Source organism: Meriones unguiculatus, chromosome 1 (genome assembly GCF_030254825.1).
Source record: "Meriones unguiculatus strain TT.TT164.6M chromosome 1, Bangor_MerUng_6.1, whole genome shotgun sequence".
NCBI classification, from domain to species: Eukaryota; Metazoa; Chordata; class Mammalia; order Rodentia; family Muridae; genus Meriones; species Meriones unguiculatus.
The window spans coordinates 100,222,709-100,249,587 of record NC_083349.1 but is presented as its reverse complement, the minus strand read 5'-3'; the positions used below and the strand labels follow the sequence as shown (position 1 = coordinate 100,249,587).

Genomic DNA, 26,879 nt, shown 5'->3' with positions numbered 1-26,879 from the left:
CCTTTGAGCCATCTCTCCAGCCCACTTGAAAAGTCTTAATTGGATGGCAGAGATAATGCTGAGGGCTTTATTTTGAGAATTTAATTTTGGAGATGTTAAGGGTTTTTTTGTCTTTGTTTTTTCTGGGATTAGAGGGGAGAAGTCTCATGCTTGACTGGCAATTTTGATTTCTTTCTGTTTTATTCAATGGACAAAGAGTACATTACTTTCCTTCATTTTGATCCCTTATACAATGTCCTAACTCTGTTGTCTCTTTAATACAGTTTCTCAGGTTGTGGTGACCCCAACCATAAAATTATTTTTATTGCTACTTCGTAACTGTATTTTTGCTATTGTTGTGAACAGTAATGTAAATATTTTTGGAGACAGAAGTTTGCCAAAGGGTCGTGACCCACGTGTTGAGAAACCTTAAGAAACCTAGGTTGGTTGCCTCTCAGATTTGCGTGGATCTTTGTTAAGGGAGATCTAGGATAGTTTATTAGGGTCAGCTGGGCTCCACTACTGAGATCTGCCCATTTTGAGGGCTCTAGCCCAGGTCCTACTCTGGGGGTCATATAAACTCTCCCCACGCCTGGCTGAAATCCAGGAAGTCTCTGGCTCCCTGTAGCCCAGCAGTCTTTTTTTCTGTTGCTTTGCTTGATGGTTTGATCAAGGTCTGACTGAAGCTCTAACTGGTCCAGAACTTTATAGAATGAGGCTGACTTCATACTTGTGAGTCTTGTGCCTCGGCCTCCCAAGTGCTACGATGATTGGGAAGTGCCAGATAGGGTAGTCTTTCTGGGATAGTCTCTGTGATCGATTGTTATTTCTACTTGACTGTTTATAACCTGCGGCAGTAAGACCTGTATGGTACAAAACATACAGGTTAGCTTTAACTTCAAGATTGTATTAAGTAGAACTGTAAAGTCTCTTGAGGGAGCACCTCTAGAGGCCGGTAGGTGTGGCATACCAGGAATAGATAAAGTTGCATTTATCTTGAATCAAAATGCAGTTTGTTAATCTATCTATGCAGAGTCAGACTTGAATTTCACCCACCAGGAAGTCTGAAATAGCCACTACAAATACTTGGATCCAAAATGAGGAGTTTCCTAATGAGAAAAGCTTCAGAAAATGTACAGCATTTGGAAGCTTACCTTGTCTGTATTCAACCCTAGAGTAACACATTGTCAACAAGGTCCTCGATTCGTCATAAAAAGGAAAAACTTTAATTTGAGCTCAAAAATTTCAGCTGTTACCATCGCTACTAGAGCTTCACTATTCGGAATTACGTGTTACTTTTATTGTTGTTATGTGACTACTTGATTGGATAATTATCTAATTACATAAATCCAGTTATTATTAGTGAAAAGAAAATATGTAGGCCAGCCAACTTGGCCAGAATCAAGCCAGGCAATATGATTCATACTTCAGCTTGGCTCCGAGGGCAGTGCCTGCTAAGCACTCTTTGAATCTTTCATCCATTTCTTGGTTCTGAGTTTCATTGAACAAATTTTTCCAATCACCAACTTCACCTACAACACAGAAAGCACAAAAGACTCAGATATATGTTACAATATTTCTCAATTTTATCTCTATTCTACCCAACTTTACCTTTTTTAATGCAGTGTTTTACTGTGAAAAGTTAACAACAACAGCATAGTTGTGGTGGTTTGAATAAGAATAGCCTCCATAGGGTCATATATTTGAACGCTTAGAGAGTGGCACTGTTTGATGGGATTAGAAGGTGTGGCCTTGTTAAAGTGGGTGTGACCTTGTTGGAGGAAGGGTGTCACTGGGGATGGACTTTGAGGTTTCAGAAGCCTAAGCCAGACCCCAGTGGCTCTTTCTTCCTGCTGCCTTTGGATCTGGATGTAGAACTCTCAGATATCATGTCTGCCTGTGTGTTGCCCTGCTTCCTGTTATGCTGAGAATAGACTAAACCTCTAAAACTGTAAGCAAGCTCCAATTAACTGTTTTATTTTATAAGAGTTGCCATGAGCTGGGTGGTAGTGATGCACACCTTTGATCCCATCACTCGAGAGGCAAAGGCAGGAGGATCTCTGTGAGTTCAGGACCAGGCTGGTCTACAGAGCGAGTTCTGGGCTAGCCAAAGCTACACAGAAAGACCTGGTCTCAGAAAGAGAGAGAGAGAGAGAAAGAGAGAGAGAAAGAAAGAAAAGAGAAGAGTTGTCCTGGTCCTGGTGTCTCTTCACAGAAATAAAACACTAGCTAATAGTCTTAAACACACACACAATTTCCCTGTAAGAGCAACACTGGTCCTGGACTTCTCCGTCAATGGTGTGGCAGATGGCATGCTTTCCCTACACACCCGAGGGAAGAAGACTCCATCCCAGCCGTCTACCCACTTTTCCCCCAACATCTGGGATATAAAATCTTATAATTTCGGAATGACATTTTTCTCTCCCTGAAGCCATTCGAACACCCAAACACATTTTAAAAGTTAACATTTTACCATAGGTTTGGTTAAGATATCTGACACTGAACTGTTTTAGAAGTTTAATACTCGGCCAGTTGGCACTGTAGCACCTATAACCCCAGCACTCAGAAGGCTTAGGCAGAAAGATCATGCTTCTAAGTCATCCTGGTCCACATAGCGAGTTCCAGGTCAGCCTGAGCTACACGGTGAAACTCTGTCTCAAGAAAAGTTTAAGAACATTTTCTTCTAATGTATAATATTATTTCTTTGGTTGGTGAGATGGCTCAGCAGGTAAATGCACCACATTAAGCCTGGAGATCTGAGTTTGATAACTGCAACCCATGCAATAAAAGTGGCTCTCTAACCTTCACATGCACACCAGAGCATGCACATGTGAGCCCATCCCAACACACACAGAGAGACAGGTGTGCATACACACAGAAGATAAATACATGCGTGTAAAAAGTAAGTTATTTCTTTCTAGGAAACCTTTGGGTGTTTTTAGTTGAGAACTCAAACTCTGTTTTGCATGATTAAAATGTGTGCTGATGAAGTGAGCTGAAGGACATGAGAAAATAGTTATGATTCGTTAAGGAAATGAAACAAGACACAGAACTGTCCAAATATGTTATCAACTATACCCAACAGAAAAAGGCTGGGAGGAAACGTGCCAAAAAGTAAAAGCTGGCTCAGGTGGAGACATCTAAACTTTTGATAACGTTTGTGAATGACCTGTGTTTTAATTTCATGCCCTCCCATCTTTTCCTGCTCTCTGGACTTTCTACAAGGAACATCAGATTTACTTCATTGACTGTAGTGGTTTTTCTATTCTGAATGACACTTGCTGAACAATGTAGCGAAAGGTTCTATTTCCCCCTTCCTAAGGCTAACAAAATCAGGCATAAGGATCAAGGTTATATGGGAACCCAGCTGCAGCCAAGTTCTGACTCAATCTTCCGCTCATACCACCTATCTCAAATGGGTCAGTTGGAAATATAAGCGAAGGAAGTAGATTCCGCTCAAATCCTGAAATAGGACGATGGGAAAGCATGATCCTGGGATTTCAGCTTTTCTCCTACATTGTTATGAAATTTAGTCCCAACACGGCATTCTAGTCAGTGTATAATCAGTTCCCATGTTAGCCGTGGTCATCCTTGCTGTTCTGAGTGCTGCCTGTTAGTCTTAAGAGGGCTGATGAGATGGCTGAGTGGATACAGGCGTTTGCCCCAAGGCTTAACAACCTTAATTCTAGCCCTAGCTCCCATATGGTGGAAGGAGGAAACCGACTTCCGTAAATTGTCCCCTCTAACCTCCTCATGCATTTCATGGGAAATGATACACACACACAACAAATGCAATTTAAAAATCTAAATATTGTTATATTTTCATTAAATATTCAATAAAATGAAAGCGGAAAGTCCTAACCTATAGAATTATAAAACTGCATAAGAACTTAGAATACTTTAATGAAATTAAGTAAATCATCTGTCAAGGACAGTTTTCTTCTTTTATATTAACAAAATTCTGATTGTGAGTTACAATGCACTTAGCTTGAAAAGGAGAACTCCATTTCCAGGTACTGCTCTAGGGAGGGAAATGAATGAATGCAGGCAGTCGCTGGGCGGGGTCTGGTGGAAGGCCCTGGAAGGGGGTGGTTGGCTAACGTGGAGGATTCCTTAACTCTTCTGTCTCTTTTTTCCTCCTGGAACCTGACTGTTGGAGCTCCAGCTGCTATTTTGCCATCCCTGTGTATTTAGTGCAATAAAGGACACTGGATGGCTGCCAGGTTCAGCTCTGGGCTCCTCAGGTCCTGAGTTCTTATCAAAGGAGGAAAAAAAACAAAAACAAAAAACACCAAAGCTTTGTTTCGCTTCACATGAAGTGCAAAGTCACTCCCAAGCTGACACAACACCCCAGAAAAGAAAGCAGCTTTACCTTTGCGGAACAGGAAGGGGCCAATAGCACCATGAGTCTCCTGAGAATTTTCTCGCATTGCTTGGAAGGTGCTCTGGACTGAGACAGCTTGTATTTGTTCATCAGTTAAAGAGAAGCCAAGGAATTCAGAGATCTGTTTTATTCCAACAACCAGATTCTGAAAGCATAAATATTTGAAAGATAAATATCTTTCAGTGGGATTTGCCGAGGCAAAGATTTTCTTAAGTTTTCATTTGTTAACTTTTGAGAAAGTGAGTTCTGTAACACAAGCTGACTTTGAACTCCTGATCCTTTTACCCTTTTCTGGGCTGAGTAACCTTCTCTGGCATGGATGAGGAAGTAGGTCTCCCTGCACTCTTCTTGCTCCAATCCCTTCTCACACACCAGCGGGGACCATCATTCCCACACCTCTGCTCAAAGGCCTTTCTGTGGTTCCCCTCCGTGAGAGCCACGGTCTCTTTAGGGGGCCTGCCCTGCTATTCCTCACCATTCTTCACACAACCCTCTCACTAACTCTGCTTCTCCCCTGCTGGCCAGGCAAGCCTGCTTCCTTGGTGCATGCTAACCACCCCAGTACACTGCTACCTCGGGCAGCTGGTCTTCTCAGCTTGGAATGCTCTCCCACAACTACTTATTTGGTTCACACCCTCCGCCTTACTCTCAGTTCTTTGGTCATTCACAACTTCTTTTTTTTTTTTTTTTAAGATTTATTTCTTTAGTATGTATACAATGTTCTGTCTGTGTGTACACCTGCACGACAGAAGAGGGCACCAGGTCTCATAGATGGTTGTGAGCCACCATGTGGTTGCTGGGAATTGAACTCAGGTCCTCTGGAAGAGTAGCCAGTGCTCTTACCCTCTGAGCCATCTCTCCAGCCACCAATCATAACTTGCTCATGGCAATTCCTCAAGCACGTTATTATGCACTTGGATTGATCCAGTGTTCCGATCTTCTACCTTCTACTCATCTGGTTTTCCTTCAGTAGCTGTGTTGTTTATTTTTTCTCACATGCTACATACATTTCAATCTCCTTTGTGTTTATTATTTATCATTTGGCCTTCCCACCTTTATTCTAGGATAGAAGCTTTTCCAAGGCAGTGACCCTTGTTTGAGTTCTTCATTGATGTATAACTTGGGCCTGAAGCTGTGCAGAGCCAGCTCTCACTCTGTGTTTGTTAAGTGAATAAACAATCTTTTAAAGAAAAAGCACCAACTTGGAAAATCAGTTCACAGCCATGTGCATGTTTGATTAAACAGAGGTCTGCCCACTGTTTCTCCCACTGCCAACGTGGATGCGCCATTGCAAAGGGAAAAAGAAGTTATTATTCAGCTGCAAGTGTTTTCTTATTTGCTAAGCAAACAAACCAAGCCTTTATGCATAGTGGGTTTCTTCTAGTTTTGCACTATGTATGTAGCATATTTTGTTTAAATGAGTACACTATGTTTGTACAATCAGACATTCTAAGCGTGTGCTCTGTGTTGTAGTCTCTAATAAATGCTGCTCTGGGACTATCAATGACCATAATCTCACCTCTTTTAGGTCTTCGTATAATACGAACTTAACATTTTCCTCATCAATATATTTGTTCCAATTCATTGCAAAATCAAAATAGCTTCCCCAAGAGACTAAAAAAAAAACACAGAAGAAAAAAAATGTTAGTGACTGTGCATAACTGAGGAAAACAGATCCGATGCATATGGTCTACGCTCCAGAGAGATGATGCTCACCACAGCTCTGTCAGTAAGAGGCGGAACACACTGTCTCACAGTCCATTTCCATCCACATCTTACTCTCCAGACATTTCCCACCAACGACACAACTGAGCAAGTGGTGAAAATGATCTACCTGGTCATAGCTGTAAGACAGTCATCGGAATGAGGGAACAAGATAATTCAGAAACAGTGCTGTGCCTGAGGGGATTTTTTTTTTCTGTTGCTGTGATAAAATGCTCTGACCAAAGCAATTTAAGAGTTAAAAAAAAAAAAGTTTCTTTCAGTTTACAATTCAAGATTACGACCCACCATTGTGGGGGAGTCACCGCGGCAGTAGCTCCAGACGGCCAATCACGTCACATCCACACATGTCTTCTGCCTCTAGAAGCTGAATTTAAGAACTTTGCAAGGAAGGAGTCCTGTCCAAGTTAGTACTGCCACATCTTATTGCCAATCAGCTACTGAGGCAGAAAGAACGGGTGCAGGCAGTGGGGAAGATTCTTTAGAGTGCCCCACAGGTAACAAACATCATCGCTGAACGTTCCCTTGTGTGACATATGTACGGAGCGGGTGGGTTGTGGATTCGCCCTGACTCCACACAAAGTCTCCATGAAGTTTCTAGACAGCAGAAGCATGTTTAGTCATGCTTCGTAAGCATCTCCTAATGAGTCTTCCTCGCTTTTCCTGGCAGCCAGTACTGAATGCAGTGCCCACATATATGGAATGCTAAGGCATTTGCTCTACCAAACACCTTTTAAAGTGGCCTTTACAAATCGTGATATATAGATACAACGTGGAATATTAAAATAGAGATGCTGACTTCTATGGCATCAATGAACCCGGGAGGCATCAAAATAAGGCAGAAAACAAAACACTGATTGCATCTACCATTTTGAAGGTTGAAAAATACAGGAAGCAGGATGTTCTCTTTCAGGGTTAGGGAGGAAAAGGGTAACTCATGGGTCTATGTTCCACGTGATTCTGGAGTACTGAGTTGTGAATAAGTCTAGTGATCCAATGTGTAGCATAAAGACTGTCCTTATAAATGCCGTACTGCATAATGAAATATTGTTTGCTAAGGGAACCACAAATATATGTGATTCTTTCTCTCCACACAAGAGAGCAGCCGTGTGACATGCTGGATGGATATTCTCAACTATGCGTGTGTGTGTGTGTGTGGCAAAACATGGTGCCCATCTTTTTTTTTTCCTGGTGAGTGTCACTTTCCTCTGTGGTGTACCCACCCGTGCTCCAGCTCACAACTTCACATGCACGCTCACATAAGTAAGTGTGTGGGTTTGAATGAAACGTCCTCCATAGGCTCAGATGTTTGGGTAGATTTAGGGGGTGTGGCCTCGCTGAGGCAGTGTGTCACTGGGGGGTGGGCACTGAAATGTCAAAGCCACACTGCCACTTCCAGTTCCCTCTCTCCACTTGTGTTTGACGTTTGAGATGGGAGTGCTCGGCTTCCAGCCCCAGCCAGCATGCCTCTGTTTGCCATCATGAACTCTTATCCTTCTGGAACTCTTAAGCTGAAATAAACCTTTTCTTCCAAAAGCCGTCCTGGCCAAGCTGTTTTATCACAGCAACAGAAAAACCCTATTTAACCTCAGCGAGTCACATGTGCACAAAAGGACAGAAAATAGGAAGGGGAACTGTCTGGAAGAAGGAAGGTTTCAATGGGAAAAGGAGGGTGGGGACAAGAAAAGGTTATGGGGAGAGAGAAGGCTAAATTTCGTTATAGACATACATGAAATTATCTTTAAAGCATCTTTGTTCTGAATCTGTTCTGCGAGCACTCAGTATTCGTGGTCAACAAACTAGGGCTCTCAGGAGAAGCGGTTCTCAACCGGTGGGCTGTGACCCATTCAGACGACCCTTTCACAGGGGTCGCCTAAGACCCTTGGAAATGTCAGATATTTACACTGTAATTCACAACGGTAGCAAAACTGCAGTTGTGAAGTAGCAAATAAAACGGTGTTATGGTTGGGGTCACCACAATATGAGGGATGGCAGCATTAGGGAGGTTGAGAACCACTGCTCTGGAGCCTCTTCGAAACCAAAGATGCTCTGTCGTAGCTTGATGCATTGAACCTCATTTAAACACAACCTTTTGGCTCCAGGATCTTTCTAAATCTTATGTCTTTACGTTTTCAAATGCATGTGTTCGCCTGCTGAGGGAGAAATTTTTTTATTAGCAGTCATACCTTGTCCCTTTATAAATTGTCGGAAGAATTCATCCCAAGAGGCATAGCTCGGGATATCGGGGACATCGTTATGGAAATGGAAAAAAGACACTGCTGTGTCCTTGGGGTTTCGAAATACCACCAATATCTAGAGAGCAAAAACGGAGTTAATTTATGTAGCTTTCTATTTTGCACTTTAGAAAAGAAAAGGGGTGGAAAATGTCATAATTGTGTCCATACAGAGAGCAAGAGGGACCCTGATAAATCTCAGCTGGGGGACCGGGAAGAGTGGCACTGCGGGGGGTGGGGGGCTTTGCTAATAACGAGTTAGACCATCAAAAGGCAGATGTAGAAGAGGCTAAAAGCTAGGACAGAGCAATTTCACTGGCAGAATCTTGGAGGGTGATTTGAAAGGTAAAACCCCAAATAAAGAAAAAAAAAATGCTAACTAGTCAATCTTACAGCAGGTGTAGAGGCCGTGTGGCCTTTGGATGAAAAGCGTCAAATGGGCTTTGCCAAGAGCAAACCGAATCCCAAGAGGACCAAGGGATTGTGGGAGAGTGGGTGTGCATGCAGGACTTCAGATGCTTCCTGTTTCAAACGCAAGGCGCAGCTGAGCGTGAGGCTGAACATCCTGAGCCTACGCGGCAGAAGCCAGACGAGGCACAGCGGGGAGAGGTCAGGTGACTTTCTGAAGCGTCAGACTTCTCCCCTGGGGAGCTTCTTACTAAATACGTTTGAGGAAAGCGGAAGCTGAAACCAGCAGGGGGCAACACCGGTCCTCTGGTCAAGTCACTGCGGACGCTGTTGCACAACTGGTTTTGGACGGTTTCCTGAGCTTTTTGGAGGATCGGTTTTCTGGCTACAAGCTGAAAACAGTAGCAACGTGGGTCCTCAGACGCCAAGAGCGCTGACTGAGTCATGGAAACACCCCTGGAGGTTTTTAAACTGGGGAGGGAGAAGGGTCTTAACTAACCACAGAGCGGCGGGGAAGGTAAAGCTCCTGGTTTTGCCTCATGGAAGTCTAGTTCTATGCGAGGCATCGTCAGAACCACCTTGTGATCTTTCCAGTCAGAAGGGGAGAGAAAAAGAAGTGGTTTCTTAGCATCTTTTAAGATGTAGCTTTTTAGGTATCCACTAAAATGGTAAATACGTCTAATTCTAAGACACGGGACTCGCCTTTGAGGCAGTACCCGGCTTGGGACCATTTTTCTCTCTGTGGCTCTTTGAGAATCCTACACTCATACTCTTGAATATGCTTTTTCTTCTCTTCTCAAGGGTTTTTCTCTGTACTAAACGATCTTGTTGTGGTTGTTTAAGACAGAGATTCACTTGTTTCCTGGCCTGGAACTTGCTGTGTCCACGGCACCCCTGGCTCCTGCATGCTAGGGTTAAAGGCCATACTAAAATACCTTCTGTAACATCTCCAACTTTGCTTCCTACCGACCAATCCTAAAATACTTTACTGTATCGAAGTCACAAATCCCGGTTAGGGGGCCCCTACAAGTTAAGGGGAAAGCCTCGGGCTGCTGAGGGTGTCAGGATGGAGCGGCATCTCTGCTCACTGCCGACAAACACCACAGAGGTGGGTGAGCATTATCAACCTATCCGCAGTAGCAAAGAAATGAAGCCAGCCTGGCTGACCATCAACAGATGGATAGATATAGGAAATGTGGTTCAGGTACACAGCGAAATTTCATTCAGTTTGTAAAGAAAACCGAAATCACTGACATTTGCAGAAAAATAGGTGCAACTGGAAAACATTACGTTAAGCAAAATAGCTAGACTCATAACTAGCACATGCTTTCTCACAGATATTCAGAATCTACAATTGAGAGAGAGGGAGAGAGAGAGAGAGTAGATCATGTACGTAGAAGGGGGGCCGTGAAAAGGAACAAGAGATCTCGAGGGAAGAAAGAGGAAAGAAGGAATATGTATGATAGGCAGGAGAGGACCCACAAGACTGGGGCTAGGAGAGTGGGTGGGAGGAGTAGGGAAAATGGATGGACAAGAGCAAAGTATGACTTACAGCCTCCCGCCTCCAGAGTGCTGGGGCTGTGGCATGCCTTGCCACTCCTGCTGGTAGATGTTTAAGCAAATGGTAAACATAGTCAAGGCAACGATACTTTGTCTGCTGACATAAAGATCGCTATTATATGTGAAAGTTAGAAACAAGACAGGTGCAGATGTCACCAGAAAAAAAAATTGTTTATTGTATGAGACTCTATTTGTTTGAAGCAGTGAGATTCTGAAACACATCAGTTGTAGAAACAATGGTAATAAAAGTGTACGCTTCATCCTATGTATGTTTTCTCTACAAGCTGGGATGGGTTTGACTTGAACGCAGTCATAGCAAACAGCACATCTGAAGAAAGAAGCGACAAAAAGAAATACTGTGTTCTGCACTTCACATATTCAAATTGCATGATTGCAGCAAACTCATCACATCAAAAGCCAGTCACTATGGGGCTGAATGTGTAGCTCAGTGGTAGAGTCCTTGCTTAGCATGAGGCTCTGGGTTTGATATCTGACACTGCCCAAAAGCAAGGTCAAAACAAAATACTCAAACGAAATCCCAGAGAAGTAAAAGGATAGCCTGTATGTATACCTAAGAGTTTCAGATTCAGCACACACATCACACACACACACACACACACACACAGGCAAAATACTCATACAGATACAAAATAAAAGTAATTTTGTGTATGTTTCAAATTCACTCACCTTGGCTTTGTTCTTGAAGACAGACTGAGGTAGTTTGTCATAATGGAGGTGAGTTGTCAAAATCCTTGGTGATGGAAACAGTTTCATTCTCTGCAAAACATGGACTATAAGGTGAATGTGTATGTGTGTGTAAGAGTGTGCATGTGAGTATGTGTTCGTAACCGAATTAAGAGCATGTGCATAAGAGTATGTGTGAGAAAATGTATGTGTCAGAGAGTATATATGAGAGTGTGGGCGTGTTTGTAAGTGTGTGTGTATGAGGGAGTGTGTTTGAGAGTGTGCGTGTGTGCGTGTGTGTGTGTGTGTGTGTTTGTGTTTGTAAGAGCTGTATGTGAGACAGTGTGCGAGAAAGTCAGTCTGAGAGCGTGTGTGGCTGTGTGGGAATGGATGTGTTCAGTCACTCTCTAGGCCTTTAATAGAAATGGTCAAGTCTCCCACAGTTCCTAAAAATTCGCTTCTAACAGCCAGGTCGATGTTTAAGCTTTCCTGCGTGTGTGTGTGTGTGTGTGTGCGTGTGTGTGTGTGTGTGCGTGTGTGCGTGCGCGCGCACGCGCAGTCCCATGCAAGCACATGTCTACATGTGAATGTGGGATATGGATGTTTATATGGGTGTGTGTTTGTGTGTGCTCTCTCGGAGGCCAGAGGAAGACACTGGGTGACCGGCTGTATCACTGGTCACACAGTATTTCTCTGAGACAGTCTCTGGGTTGACAGCTGGAAAGCCCCAATAACTCTCCTGTCTCCATCACCTACAGAAATGGAATTATAGGATCACCCAGCCTCTTATGTGGGCACTGAGACCTGAACTCAGATCCTTCGGTTTGTACAGCAAGTGCTCTTAGCCACTGACACAGCTTCCCAGCCTCTAGATAATATATATGTAATATATGTATATATATAAAATATGTGGATATATATTTTTTCTTTTTATGGCTTTTTGAGACAGGGTTTCCCTGTGTAGCTCTGACTGTCTTGGAACTCACTCTGTAGACCAGGTTGGTCTCAAACTCAGAGATCTACCTGCCTCTGCCTCCCAAGTGCCAGGATTAAAAGTGTACCGTACAATCAAATAGCCCATCAGAATCTGAAGGCCTGAATTACCTAAATATCTGAGAAATGACTTGTGAAACGTTTGTTCATTTGAGGAATATAGAATAATTGAGTATTTTTCTGTTATCTGTTTCCACCTGATAACTGAAAAGAACAAGGTTTTATGGGCACATGTGGGTGTGGTGGGTGGGTGTGCCTCTAGTCAGCTCTAGGAAGGGTGAGGCAGGAGGGACACGAATGCACAAGCGTCCAGGGCAAATAGTGAATTCCAGGTCACAGGAGGTCCTGTCTGAAGAACAAATGAACAAATGCTCTTAAGTGGCAAAGGGTTTTTAGCTTAAAGCCAGCCCTTTATTAGCCCTATTAAGAGGGCAAGATTTCAGTCTGGTCAGCTCCACACATGGAAGTATCACTCAAAGCTCCGTAAGAGGTGTTACAACTCTAGTGAGAAAATAATATTTAGCAATTTGTAGTCTATTCTGTAAAAACTTACGGAGACTTCGACTCATCCAAGAGAACAAAAATTAAGACTTTAAGAGATAAAAAAAAAAAAACAAAAACAATTGACAAAGTGTCCAAGTGGTGAGCCGTGGTGATAATGGCTGAGTTACACTGTTTACTGTCTTTCCTGGTGTTTGCAATAATTTAGCTACATTCATTCACAACAGTCTTTTCAGGCAGGCATTAGAACCTCCAGTTTAGAGATTACAGTGAGGCTCTGAGGTTTCAGATGCTTTGTACGACAGCGAGTAAGTGGTCATTTTCAGATTAAGTGATAGCATACTGTTCCTCCTCCACTACCTGGCCCAAGTCACACAGTGACCCAAGCAGAGCGACGTTACTAGAAGGGTTAGAGGCACAGCTAAGAGGAAAATGAAAGTAATTGTCTCAGAACCAGGTAAACAAATGAGTAATGTAGCCAAAGTGTAAGCAATATTAAAACTGACTGTAGGTAAGACTTTTTCATCCAGGCCTGTCTGTGTCTTACAGGAAGTTTTCTGTAAGTTGAATCACTATTAATTTAAACTTACCTTCTCACTGATTTCCGTTTAAAATACACTGTATTTTAGAAAGTAGACATGACTAAATTATACTTGAAACATAAATTTGCCTCTAAAAAAGCAAACACTTCTGATACACTTTGTATATGAAAAGTCAAAAGGCTGTGTAGAGTTAAACCATGTTCTGAACCATTTCTCCAGTTTCACTGCAGTGAATATTTTAAAGTGGTTAGATTCTCCAAGAATGCCTTGGCGGCAAGTCATTTGGATCGTTTCACTACAGCTAGAATCTTCTCTAACAGAAAGTGCAACTTCCCATTCACAGTTGGCACTAAGATCAAAAAGGGAAGTGCGTAGGAAGAGCCAGAGAAACACTTGGCTTTATACTCATACTAGTGTAGCTGAAGAAGCAAAGATGCTGTGTTAACCCCACAGGGTGAGAATAAGACCACTACCACAGCGTTGAGCCGAATTTGGTGGGCTCTGGCCAGGTCCATTCCAGGGTTTCCAGAAAACGGCAGCAAGTCACATTTTGCAGAGGCTTGAAAAGGCAAGCCTATCTGGGGCAATTGGGCATACATCCTGACGTATTTCCTGTCTATGTGCCTCTTGCCTACGTGTGGCCAAACACCCCTGTGCAGTTGGGTCAAAGGAACCTGTCCAGGGAAGTGAAAGTATGTGGCTTATTATCTTACATAAAGAGTAGATAGCCTCAGTATGTCGGGAAGTGTCTGTCTTCGGGCAAGTGGCTTTCAGGGTAGAAGCATTTTGTCTCACGGATCTCTTAGACACAGTCATTAAATTTAAAATATGTTAAATCTCACACCCCATCTTCCAGAAGAGGAAGAGAAGTCCCAAAGTTACCTAGTTCAGAGTCAAGTCCTTACATGTCAAAAATCTTGTCCAGCAGGCAACTGGGCATAGTGGAACAAGCCTGTAAGCCCAGCGCTTGGGAGGTAGAGGCAGGAGATAGGGGGAGGGCAGTAGCTTAAGCTCAGCCTTAGCTACTTTCAAATTTTGAGGCCAGCTCAGGCTACATGAGAGAGACCCTGCTTTTAAAAAAAAAATCTTGACAAAGAATAAAAGCTTTGGCCAGTATCACAGTTCTCACCCCGACTATAAATGGGTTTCTGCTCTATACTTTTATTTGAGGTAATTTGTTTAAAATGAAAATATACTTTCCTGGAGAAGCAATCCCATGTGTAATGTGAAATGTACAAGGCAACAGTCCAAATCCTATTTCAAATATAAAACAAGACCATTTGTGATGAAGGTAGGTAATAACATTGGCAAACAAAGTAAAAAAAAAAAAGATCATGGCCCATGATATAAAAAGTTTTCAAAATATAGCTTAAATGGCTGGGGACATGCTAGCAGCATCACCTCTAAAGGCGAAATGTCCTCATTAGGAGCAAGGTTACATGCAGCTGGTTGGCTTTTCTCTGGGTGTCCTGTTTCTTCCCTTAGCAAAAGCTTCTTTAAGTTCCATTCTTCTGTCCTTGAAGCCTGAGCCTGTTCTGTCTGAGCCTCCATCAGAGCATGAACCACCCTCCCAAGTGTGGGAACCTGGGCCTCAATGCGGGTGCTGAGCTCATTCTTGATTCCCAAGATGCCTTGGGCCTCCCACTCAGCCTCAAGTCCTCCAACAGCTGTCATTCAAACTGCATTTTCCTGCTACTTTCCCCAACCCATGGAAATGGGCTCCTTTCTACCTTTGGAACTTTGAAGTTTGTTATTTGCCAATTGTGTGGAGTATGGTCACTTCCCAGAAGCTGTTCCTGAAAGCCTCCATCCCCAGGGGTTCTTCTGTCTGCTCTAGGGAGGCTTGGTGGTGAATACTTTCGGAAGGTTTACTGACTTTTTACTTGGTGGCTCCCCTGGGTCCAGACACCCTTCCTTCCTATCTAGAGGTCAGGTGAGGATGGTCCATCTTCTTGCTGTGTCAAGCACAAGGTACCACAGGTACTCCTGGGCAGTAAGCAGAGCTCCTGAACACTGGCATCCATGCCAGTTCTGGTGGGGAAATGAGTGATAATAACAGGCAGAGAGCTCTGCTGGCACTTTGAATACCCATCTGACACTGTCTATCTGACACTACTGCTTGGCCATTCATCATTGCTCAAATACAGAGCAGACATAAATAAGGTAAGGACATTTAAAATGCCTTATTAGTGAAAATTGGGGAGTCTACCTAGCATCCTACACATGCCTGTATCTTTTATCTTTAGTTTATTTCAGATTATTTGACCCTCATGTTAAAAAAAAAAAAAACAAAAACAAAAAAAAAACAACCAATACCATTACTAGTAAGGATAGCTATACATTAAATTCTTTTGGAGTCAGAAAGCCGGGATTCGAAATTTGGCTCTGCCATTTATTAGCTCCTTGATCTTGGGCCAAGCCGGCAGTTTCTTCTTTTGTGAAACGGTGCTAAGGTTATTTTGTAAGAAAATGAGATAATACCAGAAAAGGACTGAGGATATGGTAAGCAAGCAGTAACTAGTCGTCAGTGATCATTGCCTGTGCTACATTAATACTTTCTGAACTCCAAAGTGAAGGCTCTGTAATGGAAGAAATCTCCCTGTTATCATTTGCTGTACTAACCTGATATTTTTCTGCATCACCACATTCAAGAACAGGAAATTCTGGACACGTGCATTTCTTCTTAGAAATGGCAAATATTAATTCACTGACAATGTGGAGAATCCAGTTCGAACCTGTAAGAAAACAAAACAAAACAAAACAGAAAACAGAAACTCATTAAGGAGTCTTAATAACAAAGACATATCACCTTAGCATTTAGATGAGGAAAATTTAAATTTTCAACTCTTCCATGGTGTACACTCACTTCCTTAGAGGGTGAAAGACCTGGGCTGTAGAAATAAATAATTCTGGAGAAAAGAGCATTTTTTTTAATCTTAACATGAAATTTAATGTATTTTAAAATTCAAATTGTGTCCTCTTCTCTTCCCCTCCCTCCCACTCTTCCTTTCTTTTTGAGGCAGAGTCTTGCAATGTACCATGTTGGTTTCTAACTCATGAATCTCCTGCCTCAGTCTCCTGAGTATTGATATTACAGATGTTTGCTACCATGTCAGCCTCAGATGTCTCCCTGACGTGATTCCATGCTGAACATAGAGTATGTTTCTTGAAGAAGAAAATTATGCTAGAGAAACGTCAAATTTCACCCTGAATTAAACTACAGGAGTGTATATAATCTTGATGTTATAGAAGCCCAGTGTTGAATAACAGAAGGAAAAGTGATCAATGAAATAGGCTCTAATAAGTGACAGCAGAAAGAATCAAAAGTGGATGCTACCAGAGGATGGAGGAGCTCATACGGAGTGAGCTAGAGCCAAAGCAGAAGATAAGTTCTCGGCCACCCTGAACCTCAATTAAAACAAAGAGCTGGGCACCGTGGAGCAGGCTGTGATCCCAGCACTCTGGGAGGCAGAGGCAGGCGGATCTCTGTGAGTTCGTGCCCAGCCTGTTCTACAAAGCTAGTCCAGGACAGCCAAGGCTGCACAGAGAAACCCTGTCTCAAAACAAACAAAAACAAACAAACAAACACCCAAGGAAAAAAACAACAACAACAGTAGATGATGTGAAAGAGGGTAAGTTCGATTCTTAATCTTTATTCTCTACTGGTGTTGGATTTATAAAACTGACTTGATGTTAGATCCCGGAAAAAAAAAAAATCCACCACCTGGAAATCATTACGTAAGCTACAGAAATGACATGCTTTTTAAGAATATTCACATTTTGCTCTTCCAGCCCTGCCATTCCTTCCACCATTCATCATCTGCCATGACCTCTGTACCCCAACCTCTTCTTCCAGAATGTTTTTATTTTTTTTTTTAAGCTGTTTCAGTTGTCGACTTTGTAACTTAAATGCTTTTCGGTCTTGGTCCCTCCTTGCTGATCTTCAGAGAGTTGCATGTAGAGATGAGGCTCCTTCTTCCCACCTTCGCCTTGAACCTTCCCCTTCCTACCTGCAAAATCCACTCACAGGAAAAGGTCCTCTTACCGCATTTCGGGTAGGACGCTAGCAGGATGTCATCACTTCTGGCTTCAAAGGCATCCAGAGCTCGGAAAGTTTCTGAAGTGCACATGGTAACTGGGTAAGGAACCCCCTCATAGGTGAAGAGTAACTGGGAAAGCGCTGTTTCTTTTGATTTTTCTAAAGCGTCATCAATGTACTCAATAAACTTGGACTGATCAGCCATGCCGGCTCCCTGCTAGTGAACCCACTCGGTGTCAGCCAGGTGCAGGGACTGTATCTAATAGTCTTTCCCAGTCACATGGAAACAGTCATCCAGTTCTCATCCACGCCTTCATCCCACTCGAATGTCCTCCCTGCAGGTGCAGAGCGGCTTGGGCTCAGGGACTGTTATCTTAGAGGCTTATTATATTATGAGCTAGGCATCCCACCCAATGAAAAGAGGAACCAAATCTCCTCAGAGAAGATTAACAGTCACTAAATATCTAACAAATAGATATTTAATAAAACTAGACATTCAGTTATCCTATGAGAAAGTCTCAGAGTAAGACTTCTGGTTTCCTTTTGATTGGCACATTTCCAAACACATCCCAGTGAGTGTGACAGTTAAAGTCACCGGGTAAATTAATTAAGTGGTGAAAGCCCCAATTTAGGGCTCTTCCTGGATATTTGGTTCATTTTTGTTATAACTGGAAAGATCTGTAACTCTTGGTCTTACCCACTTAGCAGTACGGCTGTGGCTCATAGAAGGAAGCTACTTTGTGAAAGAGCTCAGTGCAGGGCAGTCTCCCACCCTCTGAGCTCAGCTCCCTGGAGGCCAAGCACTCTAGAATTGATGGTGATCCTCTTCAGGAATCTCCCCGGCACCACTCTTTCTCTTGGGTTGGTGGGTGGGCCTGCAAATACTGCCTCTATCACAGCACGGTGTGGCCTTGGGGCTCGTGGAAGCTGAGACTAAGATGTGTGCCTGCTGTGTGCATCATCTCCTTAAGATAAGAAATTTCCAGTTCTTTTGTAGTCCCTTCCTCATGGTTTGTATGATCTTTTTACAGAAAAAAAAACAAAAACAAAACAAAACAAAACAAAAAACCTCACTTCGTTCTAATTAACTCATAAAGGAAAATTGTTGCACAAGTGTTTTAAGGAATCCAGGCAAACACTTGCCTGCCTCCGACTCTGTCTCAGTGTCTCCTGGGTAGTCAGAACACACTCTCTCACAGCCTGTCTGGAGCAGTCAACTGCCGTCACTGCCGTCATCGAGGGGCTTAACCTAGGTTTTACACCTTCACTACCAACTATGTGTTGAGGCCAAAGGGGTCATCAGAGCAGTTTTATTTATTTTTTCTTCTGTTTGAACTTCTGGCTTGGATGGATCTATTTGCAAGATCCATCTATTTGCAAGTGCTGGCATTGCTTCAGCCCTTCACTGAATCTGTTCCTGGCTTAATGTCACCCTGGTCCTGAGGTGCAATCCAAAAAACCCATCTCAGAAAAGCAAGGACAGCTGTTCCGATGCCACCTCCCCCTCCCCCGAGAGTCTCCCAGTAGATGATGTCAGACCTCGAGTGCTCATCATCACTACCCACATTGAAGGCCCCAATGGTAAGGGGACTCCACGTGTGTCTGGCAGCAGAGCCCACAGGCACAGTAGCTGCAGTGGTTGGCATCTGGCCCCTCCGGCCTGGACTGCCTGAAAACAATGTCAGGTGAGCTGACTACAGAGGGTGCGGCTGCTGGTGGTAGCTGGGCTGCAAGTGCTGGCCTGGGTGCAGCTCTTATCTGAGCTGCCCAAATGGCTGGAGGGGCCGTGCAAAAAATGTGGCATCTGTTTTTATGTGGTGTTCTAGGTGAGTGCCCATTCTTTATCAAGATATACCTAAGGTTGATTAAAAAAAAAAAACTGGACAGCTCGCAAGCTCCTCATGCCTCTGACTTCTGACATATACACATGGACACACACAGATGAACAAACACACAAACAGATGCACACACACAAAAAAAAAAAAATAAATAAAAAACAACCAAAAACCTAACCAAAAAACAAAATAACAACAACAATAACAAAAAACCAATATAATAGTTTAAAAAAATAAGAGGGAAAAAAGGACAAGAAGTGTACAATAACTATTAAACAAAAACTAAATATAAAGTAAAAAAAAAAAAAAAAAAAAACTCCTAAAATTGTAGCAAAAAGAAAGCTGAAGCAGAGGGTTTGGATGGAATGAAAAAAAAAAGTTGGAGTACTTCTTAACTTCTGAGTCTTCAAAAGGATGCTCTTGCTAGTTTCATGAGTAGGGCGTGATGTCAGCTGAAATCATGGGCTTTTGTCTTTCCTATGGTTTGTGCTGTGTTGAGCATTGTGTCTGTATTGGATGACTATCCAGTGTCCCCCAGGGCTGCCTTTATTTCAGTAGCATCCCTTAGTCCCTACCATTTTAGGGCACAGCTAGCAACCATCCCCACCCGACCCCCACTGAACTTTCTAGCACAGGGGTTGGGCTTCCCTATATAATCCGAACATGTTGGCTTCCTTTTGCTTCCCCTCTCTCTCTTTCTGCATTCTCTCTCTCTCTGTCTCTGCTTTCCCTCCCTCCTCTCTTGCCACTTTCTCTCTCTCTCTCTCCTTCCCCCTCCCTTTTCTGTCTTCCCCTGCACAGCAACTTTCCTGGGACAGGTGAACCCACCCAGAGCTGCCCCCAATAAATCTGAATTTATGAAGTCTACCCTGGCTTGAATTGGCTCATTTCATGGGGTGGGGTCGGGTGGGGGAAGAGTGCTTACCAGTGATCAATTGTTGTCATTGACTGAGGAGGCTTAATTATGAATGTTTTTTGCTCTTGCTTCTATTTAAATGGAAACTCTTCCCAGTACCTGGAAAAAAAATGTTATCCTTTTCTACACCATCACTAATTCTTTCACCTGTCTTTTAGAGTGAGTGAACGGACCTTGTCTATTGGAACTCCTCAAAGACAGTAAGCTCCCCAGACTCCAAGGACTCTGGAACTGCTCAATGATATTACTAAATATCTTACCCTATAAACACAGAGATTTCTATGATTATAATGAAAGGACCAGGCCTGACCCCCTCCCCCAAAAGTCATCCGTCCCAGGAACTAGGCCAGAGGTCACCAATTCCAGGAATAAGAAAACCATAAAATTCCCTACCCAAGGAATAGCCTGGAGGCAACCACACGAAAGGGAAGGTATCTTATTTCAGGGTGGGGCATCTGTGCTGGGCAGCCCACCAACCTAACATTCCCTGGGGTCTATAGATAGCTCACTCAATGTTAGTTATGTTAGTTGGCCAATCACCTTGTAAGAAGCTCGCCCTGGCTGAATATCATCCAATGGTGTAACTGCTAAGCTGGGAATTCCAGCTCTTGCTCAAACCCCAAATAAAAACCCTGCCTTGCAGCTGCTCCAGGCTCTCCTCCCTGAACCACTGCGCTGGTAACACTGGAGAGACCAAGATTAAGCCTGAATAAAGCTCTTTGCTCTTGCATTCGAGGTCCCGCTCCTTAAGGCCCCCAAAGATCTGGGCATAACAATATGGGGAATCAATTTCCTGGGTTTTGGGACAAAATCTTCCAACATATTTGGAACAAACATGACATTAAATGTTTACATTGATTTTTATTATGTATTTTACTTTTTAGAAATGCTAACAAGTCTTAGAAACCGAAACAGAATATAGCTTACTGGGAACATGGCTGGAGATGTAGCTCAATGGTAGAACATTTGCTTAGCATGCACAAGGCCATGGGTTTAGGCTCCATAATCATCCAAGAGAGTGAATGTGAATGAATGTTTTATGTACATGTGAGAGAACCATTTTTTAAAGATTTATTTATTATTTATACAGCATTCTACCTGCATGTGAACCTGCACACCAGAAGAGGGCACCAGAGCTCACTACAGATGGTTATGAGCCACCATGTGGTTCCTGGGAATTGAACTCAGGACCTTTGAAAGAACAGCCAGTGTTCTTAACCTCTGAACCATCGCTCCAGTTCTAGAGAACCATTTTTAATCTCTTCTTTAAAAAGGGCAAAGAACTGATCACAGAGGATACCTGGCTGGAAATGGGGAGCTGGATTTGGTTATATTTCTGAGTATTAATTTTAGAAGTTTGTGAAAAGGTAAAATCAGAATTATGAGTATCAGTATTTTCACATTTTTCACACATGATTACCACTTGAAGTCATTATATTACTTAATAATGGGATAGTTTTTCACTGTGGTTGGGAAGGTGTAATTAAGAATCCATCTCTTGAGAAAGAAAAGAGGAACTGGCTGGATGCCCTGCCCATCTGCTCAGTGAGATTAGCAGTTACATTACAAACAGTCTTTGTTTCCCCTGGGCTAGAATTTAAGACTGATTTAAACACGGTCTTGTTTGCTTGTTTCTTGGTGAATAAAACATTTAAGAAGACAATGGTCCAGATCCTACTGACATCAATACATGTAGTTATAGAAGAATTTGAATGTGTAGAGGGGGGAGGGGCACAGAAAGTCAATGTGTAAATAAGCTAATTAATTCTTGGTTTCTCCAGGCTTGGGTTAATTTGGAAATTTTACATGCTCAACTTTGAATTTCCAGGCATTCGTTATGAAGGGAAACAGCATATGGAATTGCAGACTAACATATTTTATATGACATTTTGTCATTGTCAAGGGACAGGTGTGTGTGTGTGTGTGTGTGTGTGTATTTCATGTTCACTGATATACTACCGTCTCATTCAGCTTCTTGTATCTTATCAATGTCTTACCACAGACCCCACTAGACTGTCTCCTGTGCCCTGACTGAGGTTCTGGGACATGGATACACTGATGGCATATTTCAAGTTCCCATTGTTGCTGTCAATATTTTCTTCTTGTCTAGACTATAGACTTACATTCCCCAAATAAGAGAAATAATAAAATAATATGGTGATTAAAATAAGGGTAAATAAGTAAAGCAGGGATTGAGTGGAGAAGAGGCTCATGTGAGAAGGCTGGCCTTGTGGCTATCTTTTAACGCATTTAAGTAAGGCTCTACTCTTATCTTCTCTAGGAGTGGGGCTTCTTTAGAATAAAGGATTTTTGGGTTTGTTTTTCTTTCTTTTATAAGGGATGAACTATTTTCTAACATGGCCTATGATTGAACCTTTGAGAGACCCAGAACTTAAAAATTGGTGGGTATTGTTTTGGAGTTTGGAGCAGAGGCCTGAACTGAGGCTAGCTGGGTGGAGACAGGTGCAGCCACTTTCAGGGAAGAATTAACCTTAATGCCCTGAGGGGAAGAACTAGCCTTACTGCATTCTTTCCTGCCCACTAATTATACAGTTGCTAGGAAACCAGCCCTTATGATCAGGCCAGAACTGTTTGTTGGTGCCTAAAGTGGACCAATCATTTCAAAAGTCAGTTTCCCTTACCCAATCATGTAATGCCAAAGCATGTAAGTCCCTGCTTACGTTTTTTGTTTTCTTTAAAAACTCTGTACCCCTAGACCTCGGGCCCACATTCCTCTCTTGTTTCCATAGGAAGTTTGCATTCTGTGTTTGAAAGTGTATACAACTAAAAAAAACCTCATGTATTTACAGCGGGGTCTATTCCTGGTCTTTTGGGGTTCGTGAATTGGGCATAACACCTTAGCTTGGGACTCTTGACAACTCTTGCATTTGCAGAGTTCACTAAGAGCTGGCCCATGCCTTAGAGCAGGAGTGTCCAACCTCTTGGCTTCTCTGGTTCACATGGGATAAAGAAGAATTGTTATGGGCCACACAAATAGGCAAACACTAGTGAAACCTAGTGAGCTAAGAGAAATTCTGTGTGTAATTTTTACGATATCTGTCACCATGTCACCACAGATAAGCAAAAAAAAAAAAAAAAAGTCCTCAAATGTTGATCTTAATTATGCATGTCTTCAGAGTCTCAGAATTGTTCAGTAGGTCCCATTTGTGATGTAATAAAATGTCATTTATTATTATTATAAAAATGGCAACACAGAGTGGCCAGATAGGGCTATTTGGCACTACATTTGAGATCCTACTGCAGCGATATATGGTTGAATGAGGTGATTACAGTTCTCAAAGTACTGAGCATCTACAATTCTAATCTTAGTTGCTTCGTTCTTGAAAACAGTCGCTCACAATTGTAGGTGTGATAACCAGTGACAACAAGAGAACGCTGCGACTATGAAGGGAGAGAAACGTGTTTCTGGGACGACAAGGCCTGTAAAGGTCTAAGAAAGAAACACGATCAATTTCTCCCCTTCAGGCTGGGTGGCCGGCTGCAGCTCTCTCGAATCTGTCTGTAACTGACAGGCACCAGATCTCTAGTGACTGAAAACAGAGTTGGAGACTTACCAAAATATTATTTTTCTGGAAATCTTGACATCTGTTTCAAATTCTTTTTTGTTTGTTTGTTTGTTTTTTTGTTTTGTATGTTTGAATGTTGTGATGGTGTACAAGCGCTTGCACTGCGTGTTCTGTTTGTCTTCACTACTTTGTGGCTGTGGGAATTGATCCCAGGTGCTTAGTCTCCTCCCCAACCCCTCACGTTCTTGTGTGAAATAAACAAGCTGCATATTATTGCTGTTCACAAAAACGTGTTTGAGCAGTGAGTCAAAGTGCACAAAATTGTTTGCCTTAACTTGAGACTGCCATAATTTTACTTCTATTTGAAACCTTGCTATGGTTTGAAACATTATATTAATAAGCTGAGTTTCACCTTAAAGACAATATAAATGACGGGCAACATTCACTAGGAGTGTTAATTCTGTATGGTGGCTTTCGTTATCAAGTTCTGCCGTAAATCCTGTTTTGAGACCATAAACAACTCGATAACATGTCTCAAATAATAAAATCTTTCTCTCATTTAGCTTCCTTTTAGTCTTACTATTTCTGAAAAGTGTTGCTCTAGTGAGTGTCAATGCTTTAAAAGAATTCCCAGGGTTACATCATTACGATTTAGCACTCCATCCCTTATGAGACCCATGGTTTTGATGATTTGTATAACATGTATTTATAATGCTTTTGTGCACAAATTTTCTTGATATGCTGTGTAGAGACACCTCATTAAATGTGAGTTCAGGTTGCATTTGCAAACTACCATTAATGGGGCATCTATTATAACAGATATGTTGACAGCAGACAAAGAAAATGGGCTTAGCATATGTTTTACTACTTCATATAAGTTTCTTGATTTAGTTGTACCTTTTAAGGACACTAAATAAAAGACTTTTGAGTGACATTGCATTTGTTAAAAGCACCCCTGTAGTGAGAATTTTAGTTTCTTTGAAAACCCAGTTATGTTATGTGAATATGGTTTTGTTTTAATCTCTGGTGTAGGATATGGGGCTGCTTCAGATTGTCCACAGCAGCTAACTATATTGTGTCTTGTGTTCTGGTACAGGCATGATTTGTGCTGGCTGCAGATATTGTAGAAGCTATGTTGGATCTTAAAATAATGGGAGTTGGAGAGATGGCTCAATGGTTAAGAGTGATTGCCACTCTTCCAGAGGACACAAGTTCAGCACCCATGTTTTGGCCTCCAGGGGCACTGGCTGGCAGTTGTACATACACACACACACATACACACACACACACACGAGACCACATAAATAAAAATTATCTGCATTTTATTTATTACGTGTGTGTGTGCATGTGTGTGTATGTGAGTGCAGGTGCTTGTGGTGGCCAGAAGACGGGCTACGAATCTCCTGGAACTAGAGTTGCAGGGCTGTGAGCAGCCTCATATGTGTGCTGAAGACTGTACTGGGGTCCTCCTGAAGGGCTAGAAGCACTCTTTTTTTTTTTTTTTTTTTAAGATTTTTATTTATTTTATTATGTATACCATGTTCTGCCTGCATGTATACCTGAATGCCAGAAGAGGGCACCAGATCACATTATGGATGGTTGTGAGCCACCATGTGGTTGCTGGGAATTGAACTCAGGACCTCTGGAAGAGCAAGCAGTGCTCTTAACCTCTGAGCCATCTCTCCAGCCCCCTAGAAGCACTCTTAACCACAGAACCCCTCTCTAGCACAAGCAATCGATCAGTCACCACCACTATAATCGCTAACAGCAGTTAAGCAACTATATTCACTTTTTTAAAAATTGAAAATAGATTCTTCTCTCATGCAATGCATACCGACCACAGTTTCCCTCTCTCTTCCCTCACAGGTCCCTCTCCATCTTCTTAGAACAGGCCTCCCTCCAAGAGACAACCAAACAGGACAAAACTAAATACAACAAGACAAGGCAAAAATGCCCCTCTCTGAGGCTGGACAGGGTGACCCAACAGGAGGGAAAGAGTCTCAAGAGCAGGCAGAAGAGTCAAGGACATACTTGCTCCCACAGTTAGGAGTCCCACAAAAACACCAAGCTAACAGCCACAACATATGCACAGAGGCCCCCGGCAGCACCCCTGTTTGCTGCTTCAGTCTCTTCCAGGCTGTGTGAGTCCTGCTTTGTTGCTTCAGTGGGCTGTGTTCTCCTGGGGTCCTCCGCCCCCTCTGCCTCCTACAATCTTTCCTTCCTCTCATCCATAGAGTTCTTGTTCACACACCTTGTTTATCACATAAAATAATAGATTAAGGGGGCTGGAAAGATGGCTCAGTGGTTAAGAGCACTGTCTGCTCTTCCAAAAGACCTGGGTTCAATTCCCAGCACCCACATGGCAGTTCACAACTGTCTGTAATGCCCATTCCAAAGGATCTGACACCTTTACACTAATGCACATAGAATAAAGTTAAATAAATTAAAAAAATAGATTAAAACAATATTGAAAATTGCATTTCACTCTCCTCTTAACCACGAGTACAGGTAATACAAGATGACGCCAGATCAACTTTCTGTGTTTGGAAGACGGCCCACTGGAAACTGAGCATTCGGTAAAACTGAAGCCACACTCGTGTACAAATATCGAGAACACACATATGTTTATTTTGTGTGTCACTGTGACATGACATGTTCATCTACAAACTTTATGCTCCAGAACCCAGTAATTAATTAAGTAAATAACCCTCTTGTTACAGGTGGAGCTCTTCCATTGGTCTTGCAGTTTCTTGAGTCTTCTGATGGCAGCCATAATTGTGACAGCAGAAGGGGTGTAGGTCCAGGCCTCACCAGCACTGTTTTCAGGCAGGAACCACAGTGTCAGATGCTAACAGGCTCGTGGTGTGCCAGCTGACTCAATCTTCTTCACCATCTTCCGCACCATAGCGGTCTCTTCTTTCCTGGCGATCATGACCTTCTTGGTGCGTTTAGCCATGTCGCTGGAACCGAAGCCCAAGCTCGAAGAACAGCAGTTAAATTTTTAAAAAAATCACAAAAATTCTCATTGTGCAAAAATTTTCGTCATGTTTTACACGGAAGATTTTGTTGGGCAGCATTCATAGCTTCCTAGGTTGGACAGCCAGGCATCAGACCACATTTTATCTATCTATCTATCTATCTATCTATCTATCTATCTATCTATCTATCTATCTAATGTATCTAATCTATCTTGTTTTTTGAAACAGGATTGCCCTGGCTGTCCTGGAGGCAGAGGCAGGCGGATCTCTGAGGCCAGACCACATTTTAATGAAAGCAGATGTATTTTGGCATTTCAGGCTTTGCCATGCTCGTGGTCCCTCATAGGCGGTCCCATTCCCTTTTCTCTACTCTCTCCTTCCGTTGGGTCAGTACCTCGGGGTAGCTAGTCTCAACCTTAACGTGCAAAGGAATTGTCTAGGGATCTGGCTAAAAGGACGTATATCTTGATTTGGGGTCCCACGTTTTTTGGCTAGTTCCAGGTGATGGGTTGTTGCTCTTCCTCTGATACAAGATCCATGTGCAGGATTTGAAGACCGTATTCTGGGTTCAAGTATG

General features: G+C 42.7%; 1 protein-coding gene and 1 pseudogene across 1 annotated transcript; both read right to left on the bottom strand.

Moving 5' to 3' along the window:
- Positions 1-1,235: 1,235 nt before the first annotated feature.
- Positions 1,236-17,251, bottom strand: Sult6b1 (sulfotransferase family 6B member 1). The gene is made up of 7 exons (XM_021661517.2): positions 17,053-17,251; positions 15,630-15,742; positions 10,975-11,064; positions 8,272-8,398; positions 5,883-5,977; positions 4,352-4,508; positions 1,236-1,511 (listed from the first exon to the last, which is right to left on the bottom strand). Exons 1-7 carry the CDS (start codon positions 17,249-17,251, stop codon positions 1,381-1,383), a joined length of 912 nt encoding a protein of 303 aa, XP_021517192.1. The 3' UTR covers positions 1,236-1,380.
- Positions 17,252-25,980: 8,729 nt separating this feature from the next.
- On the bottom strand, positions 25,981-26,788 carry LOC132652829 (large ribosomal subunit protein eL43-like; annotated as a pseudogene).
- Between the last annotated feature and the right edge of the window lie 91 nt (positions 26,789-26,879).

Coding starts and splice junctions, on each gene's coding strand:
- Sult6b1 (XM_021661517.2), bottom strand. CDS start 17,251: ATGGCTGATCAGTCCAAGTTTATTGAGTACATTGATGACGCTTTAGAA. Junction 15,743..17,052: donor AGCGTCCTACCCGAAATGCG/GTAAGAGGACCT, acceptor GTTTTCTTACAG/GTTCGAACTGGATTCTCCAC. Junction 4,509..5,882: donor TATACGAAGACCTAAAAGAG/GTGAGATTATGG, acceptor TTATGCTTTCAG/AATCTGGTTGTTGGAATAAA.